The following is a 10,184-nucleotide window of genomic DNA, read 5'->3' as shown; positions in this document are numbered from 1 at the left end:
TCCAGGGGCTGGCCCCTCATACTCCTCTCCAGCCCCGTTGTCTGCCATTTCCCCCCAGTATTAATGAGCTACTTGGGATGCATGTTTTTTGTGACTGCAAAACAATGGCAGAAGCCAGGGTAGGAAGGCTTGTCGTGAAAATAATTAAGTTCATATTGATCGTGTAACTTGTGAAAAGTACTTTATTGTTCTTGTTCAAGTGGGTATTTTATGCTATTAAGAGGAGGTTGAATTAGAAACTGACTCCTAGATATGGACCGTTTGGTGATAAGCAGTTTGAACTGTAGAATACAACTGGCTGTGGATAGAGCAAAGCAAGCCTGGCCTGGAAAAGCATCAGAGGTTCCATATACAGCAATTTGCCTACAGGTGTCCATGTGTTGCTGCGTGGACATGTGAGATCGGATGGTCCCACCGAGATTAAGACATCAACAAAACCAAGGTGTTTTTTTTCATTTTCCCTTTTTTTTTTTAAACAATATAATCCATACAATACAATACAAGAGGAATTGACAATACAGTACAATTTTAGAAATTCTTAATACTTGGACAAGAAAACCCTTCTTTTATATTATCTCTTCAACTCTCTTTGCTTCTTATCTCCTTCCTTTTCACTCTTTTATTGCCTTTCAAAATAGATTATTTCCCTGGAAGATCGAATTTACAATCTTCTGCTGATCGAAATGTTTAAGTAATGATTGATGAAATAAAAATGAGGCAGTTTGTGCAGCTGTGAGTGTGCAGGTATCTTTCCACAGGATCTTTTCTATCCCTCACCATCTCACCTGCGGGATATACTTCAACTTCTTCACCCCCCCCAGCGCTGTGTTTTTTTTTTCTCCCTCCCTCCCCACTCCCACCCCAGCCCCCTCCCCTTGTGTGACTCCTTAAATTCAGGTGAGAAGGTGTGATTCAGAGGTTTTGAATAAAGTGCGCCATCTGCTTTAAAAAAAACAGTAATAAAAAGAAGGGAATCTGAGTCATAGCTCCTTTCATCTTTTGTGAGGAAGACGGCAGAGTATGAAAGGATCACCCTGCATGACTGAAATTTCCAAAGTCCTCTACAGTTTGATATTGCTGTACACTGGGTAAACAGACTAGCTTTAGGTCAACTAAAGATCATGAGTAAGTTAAATGGAGCATCTACTGTACAGGTGCGTGGGTGTGTTGAAGTCTGAGCGCTGCGTTTATTTGTTTCAAACAGAAAAAATGAAAAAAGGATCGTACTCGTTTACATGAGGCAAAGTGGCAGCATCAGTACATGTGACAAAGCATCGTGATGACATGGGTGAACCTTCAGAAAGCAAGGGTGATTAGAGGACATCTCTCGGAGGACCGACAACTACGCCATGGCAGTGGAGTTCACTGGGAGCATCGGGGCAGCTGTGTACAGAGAGAGGGGAGGGGAGAGGTGGGGAGAGAGAGCGAGAGAGAGAGAGGAGGAGGAGGAGGTACGAATACTTCGTGGTGACCTTGAGCAGGAGCCTAGAGGGGCAGATTATACATGAGGCTTGTCTTGCCAGAGAGAGTCCTCCCAGTTGGATCCCTTCATAGCCTGGTCTGGGCTTCGGGGATGTATATCTCAATGCTTTCGGCGCTCTCAGTAGCTGAGTTCTGGCGGACCGATGCAGCGCGCTTGGCAGCCATCAGCCGTTTCCGGGCCTCTTGACGCTGTGAGCTTTCCAGAGAGCGTTCTCGTATGAGTGGCACCTGACCTTTCGATGGCTTCTTTGGCACTGGAGGAGGGACCCTTCTCTCCTGATCAAAGCAGAAGGTTAATGGCATTATACAGCTTCTCAGGGAAAGGCGGGAAAATCTAGGATATGTCAGTAGTTAGAACACACATTTTACCTAAGGTTTGTTAGCTTTTATCTGCCTCTCTGTCGTCAGTCAACTGGCTTTTGTGCTCAAGGGTTCATAAACATGGGGCAAGGGCAAAAGGGAGGGGTGGGCCAGTCGCAGTGCTACTTCTCCTCGGGTGTGTGTGAAACGCCAGGGCCGGGATCCCCACCGCCAACCGCTTAGTGCGGCTCCCCAGGGCGGGGGGGATCCAGGCATCTCCTCCCGGCGCCGGGGACTAGAAAGGAGAGCATTTCGGACGCCACCTCCTGCCACCAGCGTGGTCGCGTGCGGCTGGGGAGCGAATGCGGCTCTCGGCAGAGGAACTCTGGAGAGCCCCGACTCCTGGGCCACCCTCTTCTATACGTGCGTAACCACGCTCTTGCAACACGGAGATACCGTGGCCTTGGTGCTCCCAAATGCAGATGGGAACTAGCTGCCTGCAGCTGGTGGATCAGAATAAATACATTTTTAAAACACCATATATTTATGTATATATTTTGTAGTGGCTGAATGACCCCTCAAAAATCCCATGCTTTGAGTCTCACTGTGCAAGCTCATAAACTCTGGCCTCCTGCTAAATAGGCATGGCAAGCTACAATCAGCTAGAAATAGAAAAAACTGGTATGAAAAAGCTTTAAAATCATTAAGAGAACACACATTAATCATCATGGTGGCAGCGAGATCCAGATATGTGATCAACAAGGACTTTTATGTATATCTTGGTGCATTTACACACACACACGCACACACACACACAAAAACCCAACAGAAAAAACCCTCAGAGAGGGATCTCTCCCAAAAAAGAAAAGTGTATTCAGGTCTGAATTTCAGGCGGTCACAAAGACTTTGTCAAGTTAATTAGATTGTCTTTTAAGTTACATCCCCTTCCAACTGTGAACACGGTCTCTGAGCGAAGGGATTTTTATCGCACTACAAAGGTCCCATTCTGCTCTTTCGTTTTCTCTCATGCTGCTCACAACAGCTTCCATGACTCCAAATATAAAGGTGCTTAGTTACACTTATTCATACTTTGCTTTTTCTCTCCGTCCAAGGATTAATCTATGCTGTTTAAAAAGAGCCCAGCGGCAAAGGCCAAAGGCAACTGCAAATATCAATTCCACGGCAAGTTTTTTCTTCTTTTTTTTTAATCCTTTTTAAGAAAGGAGATGATCTATTTCATCTAAAATCATAGACAAATGCTGTTGAAACAGGAACACAGTCAGTGTAATTCTTTAAAATCTTTACTCTCCTACTGTAGGTCCCTTTCTTCAGAATTATGTAACTTCCTTTAACCTGTGATAGTCTTCTTTTCGTTGGGAACTCTTTGAAATGTTTTTCAGAAGCAAAGAAAAGGCACAATTTTTTTTAGAAAAGCTTTTGTTTCTTACTGTTGCAATTGCAAACACTCAGCCTACCTGCTTTACTGCAAAAGCTAATGAAAGACCATATACCAGCATTTTTGTGCATGCATGTTTGACAGTTTAAACTTCCTTTTCTGACAGATACTGAAAAAAAAAGAAGATAAGAAAATGACTTGCCTTCAGTACCTTGGGCTAGGAAAACACATTTCCATTCATTCCCCTACAAAACACACTAGGTGTACACAAATGGTGTGAACATGGCACTCCTAAGTCAGGAATGAGTACTTAGTCTTGATCGGAGGAGGAGGGAGAGTCCTACCAGCATTGCCTTTGCAAGCTTCCTGCTGCAAGATTAATGGGGTTTGATATTGTTATGGTTATTTGTCCAAAAGAAAACACCACTTTGGTCATCGGCAGCCATCTGACCATAAGTTGAGGCAGCCCAGACTCCAGTCTGAGCCACTGTACCTGAAAATTATGTTCCCCCTCCTTCTGGTGACCCTACCTGTTGGCTGTACTCATTGCTATCAGACCAGCCACAGTGGCAATCCAGCCATCAATTTACATACCTATAGGAGCGTGACATTAGACCGTTGATTCCTCTAGGAATGGGTCTGTCTTTTAAGGATTTTCTGAAACATTTGTGTATTTTGTCTCACCCAAGTGCTGTTTGTCTCAATGCAGATAGTGAGGAGAGAAATAAGGCAATGGTGCCAAATGATAATGGAAAGTGAAATGTGGTTCACACTTGAAGATGTGGTATTTTTTCATGGTGACAGAAGAAGACTACATTTAAAAAAAAAGACCAAAGCTCCAGATGATTTTTATGCTACCTTGGGTAAACAACACTACCAGCAAAGTGAACCTGTTAATGAAATCACCCATTAAAAAAAACCCAAATAAACAAAAACCCAAACAAACAGACAAAAAAAAAAAAGATGTAGAGGCTCTTTCATGTAACATTTTGGAAGGCGTATTTTTGATATCGCTCTGCTTGTAACCTGGTTACCAAAGTCAGCAATGGTTACAGTGCTTCCCTAGTTTTTTCAGTAATACAACCTAGAACTCTTGCTATATGCAATAATATGAACCGTAAATGTGATTTATTTAATTTTAAGAATCAATATATAAGGCAGTTCCTTCCAACGATTGATCATCTAATATGATTAAATGTAAAGCTTAACAAAGTACCACATTCCCATTATCCGAATCACAAAGACAGATTTGGTTTAAAAATATGCCTGAAACATATTACAGATAATATCCCAGACGATTATTATGTAAACATTGTTATTACAATGAAATTAATTTGATATGAGCTTCATTTCACATCTTTAACGTCAACGCTGTAACACAGAGGCCTATTTAATCTGTCCAGTATTTGTGCAGGGTTTTAAATGAAGCATACAAAATCTACAATGTTCTACCTTCTTGTCATGAGGATCCATCTGTTTCCAATTATTGGCCTTTAACTGATGAAGTTCATCAAATTTCATACTAATATTTTCTATGGACAACTGCAGCATATCCCAAAACCCTGCTAAATCCTGGGAGGTCGGCCGTGGATGTGCATTAGGATTCTGTGCAACAGAAGAAAAAAAAAACCACACATTGGCTTTAGTACCTCTTAATGCAAAGCATTTGTGCAAACGGTTGCGAATCTTACTAGCAAAGCAGTTTCAGCAGATCCAAGAGCTTGGTGAGATGCAGGGAGAAAAGCAAAGCAGAGCACTACTTACTGCTGGAGGGGTTTTGCGAGGAGTTCAGCTCTGTGTTGAGCCGCTGTGGCTCTGCAAGCTCCCTGCTCACTGAAGGCAGCGGCTACCCAGCACGGACCATGGGGAAGGGGCAGGCGGCAGGTCCCCTGTGACAGGATCTGCCTAAGGATGTTCCTGGGAACAACTGGTGGTATCCTAACCGCACTGAAATTAATCACCAGCCTTCGCTTCACTTGCATGAGGAAGGATACCCTGCCATGTTCACACTTGTCAAAAGACCAATACCTGTTCAAACACACATTTGCTGCATCTGCAGATAGTGATATACCGCTGTGTGAACACCTTTTCCACACTCCGAGAACCTAAGGTCTACAAAAATACACCATTTCAAGCAAAATTGTCTTACACACCTCAAGCCAATTTCTTAATATTTTTTGGCAAGAATAACTTCTGCAGGGTGAAAAGGTCAGAGGAAAACATGCAGAAGCACAGCAATCCCACTTTTACAGGTGTATTTTTGCGAAGAGTGAGGCTGGGTCCTATGTAGGGAGTGTTGCTCTGGTGTACAAACTCAGCCCAGTCCATCAGCCTGAGAGCATTGCACAGAAGGGCACACCTGGGCCATCAGCATCTCTAGAAAGGCATGGGTCAGAGGCTGGTGACCTAAGAGGTCCCGCTCTGTCTTTTGTCCCTTCAGTACGACCCAGCTCTGAACATTTTCTGCCTGCAATGGACACACATGAAATCATCCCGGCTCTACTGGCAAAGTTCATATAAGGGAAACTTTCCATAAGATATTTATCTGTATGCTGAGCAATCCCTATGCTAGTCAGCAAGGTTTCATGGGTGCTGTGGCCTCATAAGATTACATTGATATGTTTGTATTAATTAATTCTTTAATTATTATTAGAACCTTTCATATTGTTTTACATAGCTCAGGTTTTACAGTGTTTAAGTTTTCTCCCTCACCAGAAGCAATAAACTCAAAAGAGTCAGTTTCTTGCCTTACAAAATTTCTATTTGTGCTTTTTACAGCAACACTGAAGAATGATTTTAATAGAAAGATTATACCACCAAAGGAGCAATTGTTGAAAACAATATATTTTTAGATTCATAAGGAGAGCAAAGATTATACTTGAATTTCTAGTTTTTCAGTTCTTGACACTTGCAAGTTGCCGAATGGTAGGCTTTTATTTAAAAAGACGCGCAACCAGAATGATTTTTGAATTTTTATATTAAGAACTAGGCAGCTTATTCACACAGAGTGAATTTCTGTTGCATTTGTGATCTTAGGCAGATTTTAGTTTGGGGCTTGATTTCCAGAGGTGCATTACCAGAAGTGGAAGATGGTGACCCCACTTTGGTGAGTATCACAGGGTTTGTCTTCCCTTCCCTATTCTATACTGACAGAGAATAGCATTCTATGCATTCTGGGCTTCTAGCAATTTATGCCAAATTTAAGAATTAAATGCATTTTGTCTACTATGCAAGGATGGATTGTTAATTAAAAAGCTTTAAAATTTTTGTAAGTGCTAGTATTTTTGAGAATACTGATTTAGATACATGGTGTGAAATATATTTTTATTTATCAATAGGAATATAATTCAGATTCTACTACTACTACTACCAGCATAAAAATAGCAATGAATAATAATAATAGTGGTGGCATATACCAATTACATACAGTAATAATAATGATAACATACTGGCTCTTTTCCTTTTTGCCCTTTTAGCACTCTGGAAAATAATTTTTCTCTCTTTCACTATTGGGGTTGTGGAACATGAGGCACCAACTTTCAGTGTCTGATTTCCTGGTATTTCTATCTTGATTGATACAGGTGGCAATGGGATTACATGGGAATGCCCCACTCATGAGACTTCTGGTCCGCTCTGAAAGACCTTAAGGTCTTTTACCCAAACATTTCTGTGCCCATGCAGACTGAACTCAGAGGCCAAGGGACAGATCCTTGCTCCTCCCAAGTCAGTAGCAGAGCCTCAGTGATATCTCATGAAACTCATGCTGACTCTGCCAAATTTCATAGAGTTACTCCCAAATTCATATCAAGGCCTTTACTGAAAAACTACCATGTTAATCAGAAAATCTGTTTAGTCAGAAAATCTGTCTAGTTTAGGTATGATTATTCACAGGGTTAGCAAAAGGCACACAATGGTGTCTAGCAGAAAAGTTACATACCAGGTTTTCTTCACAAAGTTCTCTGAACTGGTAAAATTTCTGGGCCATGAGAAGCTGGGCACTGCCCACTGCAGTTCGTATTTTCCCTAGAACTGAGAGAAAAAGAAATGTAAGTCACAATGCTTTCTTTGCTGCCGGCAACTAAAAGCCAATAAAAAGAGAGGAGAAATCTTGTGAAGTAGTCGGCTCTGGCAGTCAAAGAGCATGTTATCTCTCTGTCACAGATTAGAGAGAAACTGATAAATCTAAGACCAGATCTCCACTAGGCAAGAATACTAATCTGTTGCCACATCTTACTCTCATTCTCCCAGTGAGACCAGTTGTAATCAGCAAAAAGCACTTCCATGGCAGTACAAATGTGGCTAATCAAAAGTTTTTGCAACCTGTATGAAAAGCTCACCAGAATTTCCTCCTCTTGTCACCACTGTGACCCAGGCCTAGGCTTTGAATACAAACTCAGCTCCTGGTGCAAGGACATGCAGCTTTCAAACTCAGAGATGCCTTCTACACTGTGTGGAAAACACTGCATCTACCAGCATTTCCGCCTGGCAATTCAGCACCTTGTTTTCAGGTTTAGCTGAGCGTTGCTCGATTTGAGCCCCAGAAAGGGAACGGTGATTTTAATGCACTTATTCGGACTTGCTGAGTATTTCCCATGAGCACAATCTGAAGCAGCTTCTGCCTTTGAACCCAGATGCCCAGGCATACTTCAGGGAGCAATCACACCTTGCTGGTGACCTGGAGGGAGGTGTCAAAGAGTCCTGGTCCAGCTCCTGTGCTGTCTGGGGGCTCCTTTGCACAGACAGCCAGGTACTTATGGTCTTTTTGGACTGACTGAGTGCTATGAAGGACTGCAGTGAACCAGAAGATAGCCCATAGTAAATGCCTCTGAATAAAACAGGAGCTTGTACGGTTTTGGTTGTATTCAACCTCACTGAAACGGTGGGATTTTACTGCTGCAAGGGGTAGTTGAGAATATGCTCCCTGAAATGGAGGCAATACACTGGTGTGTTCAGAGACCTGGGGCTTTGCCAAAATTCTGATTGAGAGGGAGCATATGTGTGTGTGCGCGCGCGTGCGTGCGTGTGTGTGCACACACGTGTGTGCATGTGTGTGCGTGCATGTGTGTATGTGGAAAAAGAAGCAAGCATGCAGAAACAGAGCAGAAAGACAGACAAAGCCTGGCAGTCGGACAGTGAATCCAGAAAAGAGAGCGCAATTTTGGGGACTGCTGATTGGAAGAAAATTGGTGCTGTGAGCAAGAAAGCAGCTACTGGTGTGTTTGAGATTTTCAGTGCTCAGGAAAAAGTCCAACAACAACTATGCTTTATACACTGTCTTTAAATAAACAGGCTGTCACCAGCGATGTAACTGGCTCCACCATCAATTTTCCCTCTCAGCTGAAACAATGTCTTATCCCCCAATTCTTTGGCTAAATATTTATTTTAAAATTAATATAATCTTAAACAAAATATTTGCCACTTCATTAATGAAAAACATGAATGGCAGCCACTGTGACACAGTTTTCACTATCATTTTTACTCATAGATACTTGGGTTGTCCCAGCCCTTATATAAACATAGCCTATTCGCCATGAGAAATTCACAGTTTGGATACATGAGGCAGGTGAGGGGGGAACAGGAAAAATAAAGAGGTGCAGTGGGCTGCTCCAGGCGAGTGAATTGTTGACAGAGCCTAAAAGAGATCCTGAGCTGCCGCTCTCTGTGCCATCCCTTGCACACAGTCGATTTTTGTATAAAACCTAATACAACATTAGCAGTGCTCCACTGGGAAAATGCTGCTAAGTATTTTGACTTACCATACTGAAAAATTAAAAGATAAATCAATAAATACAACTTTGCTATAACACCTCCTGGAAACAGTTTTAGGGCCTTTTGGTTCTGTGACTAGTCACAGTGCATGTCAGCAGCTTGCGACCAGAACACCACAATGCAGGGTTTGGTAAGAGAAAAGCCTCTCAGGGATTCACTTGTGTATCCACATGCTAAGCAAACACTCATGGTGAACTGAAACCAGACACACAGTAGTACAAAATCTGTGTTTTGCTCCTTCAGGGCAAATGACTTTTCCTTTAGCAGCCTTAAAGCTCACTCCATAAGGCTGCTGAAGGAAAACTGGGATATGGAGTTCATTTATACTTCAGACACACAAAGGAAAGAAAAAAAAAAAAAGGAGAGTGAAGAGAGAGTCTTTTCACTTTTTTTTTTTCCCCCCAGAAACTATAGGAGAGAGCTCTGTGAACACACACAGAGCCCAGACTTTCATTTTGTTCCCAGAACTGAACTCAGCATTGCCAGGAAATAGCCGTGAGCTGGAAGATTCACTAAGCAGAATATTTTCAGCATATTGCGCAGGGAGTTTTGCACACAACTCTCATTATTGTTAGCAAGGCTTGCGTGTCTAATTCTATGCGCACAGTGCTGAAAATGGACCCCTTGGTGTGTCTAGTCATTTATGCAACCCAATATGCAAACCACTCAACTGAAAGGACTCTTCAATAGTAGGAGGAGCTACTCCGGGAGCTTTCATGTGGTTCCCATTGTTATGAAAACTCTTCCCACTGAGTATATTTGGGAACAGCTGCCTCATCTGGAGCTCGGCCACTCCGATGCTTCCCAAGACTTGAGAAGGGGAGAAAAAACGGTTTCTCGACTTCTTGGGACAAGGAAAAAAAAATACAACGAGGCGGGCTCTTCCTGGAAACCTGCACCACCCGAGTTGGAAATCACGTCCCAAGCGTGAAGAAATGTAAATACACCTTGTTAGTGATGGCTGGGAATGTGTCCCTTTCTTTGGGGGGAAGAAGAGCTTAATATGCAGAGATCTCAGCAGAGGGAAAAGGAAGTCCTTGTCCTTGGCTGCCTAGCGACTGGCTACTTGCCTAAAAACCATCATCCCAGCTGACTGTGGGATGCATGCTGATGCTGTTCTCTATTGTTGCCACTTCTGCTGTAGCTGCGGCTGTATCTAGTCAAGTGTCACTGATTCCTCGCCCCTCAAAAGCAAGTGCGTCTGTTAATGTGCAACCAGTCAACAACCAACTCCGTC

The 10,184-nt window shown here is 42.7% G+C and overlaps 1 protein-coding gene across 1 annotated transcript; it reads right to left on the bottom strand.

Annotated features, from left to right (window-relative positions):
- Positions 1-461: 461 nt before the first annotated feature.
- Positions 462-7,201, bottom strand: LOC104536221 (disks large-associated protein 1-like). Its single transcript, XM_010178783.1, has 3 exons — positions 7,116-7,201; positions 4,631-4,783; positions 462-1,758 (listed from the first exon to the last, which is right to left on the bottom strand). The coding sequence occupies exons 1-3, from the start codon at positions 7,161-7,163 to the stop codon at positions 1,549-1,551; spliced, it is 411 nt and encodes a 136-aa protein (XP_010177085.1). The 5' UTR covers positions 7,164-7,201; the 3' UTR covers positions 462-1,548.
- Between the last annotated feature and the right edge of the window lie 2,983 nt (positions 7,202-10,184).

Source organism: Mesitornis unicolor, unplaced genomic scaffold (assembly GCF_000695765.1).
Source record: "Mesitornis unicolor isolate BGI_N332 unplaced genomic scaffold, ASM69576v1 scaffold46130, whole genome shotgun sequence".
NCBI classification, from domain to species: domain Eukaryota; kingdom Metazoa; phylum Chordata; class Aves; order Mesitornithiformes; family Mesitornithidae; genus Mesitornis; species Mesitornis unicolor.
Note: the sequence above shows the minus strand (reverse complement) of the source record. Positions and strands in the feature narration are given on the sequence as shown.

Excerpts from the sequence above, each read along its gene's own strand:
- LOC104536221 (XM_010178783.1), bottom strand. The coding sequence starts at position 7,163 with ATGGCCCAGAAATTTTACCAGTTCAGAGAACTTTGTGAAGAAAACCTG. Across the intron at positions 4,784-7,115 it reads AACTTTGTGAAGAAAACCTG|AATCCTAATGCACATCCACG; the intron begins GTATGTAACTTT and ends TCTGTTGCACAG. Across the intron at positions 1,759-4,630 it reads TGGATCCTCATGACAAGAAG|GAGAGAAGGGTCCCTCCTCC; the intron begins GTAGAACATTGT and ends TGCTTTGATCAG.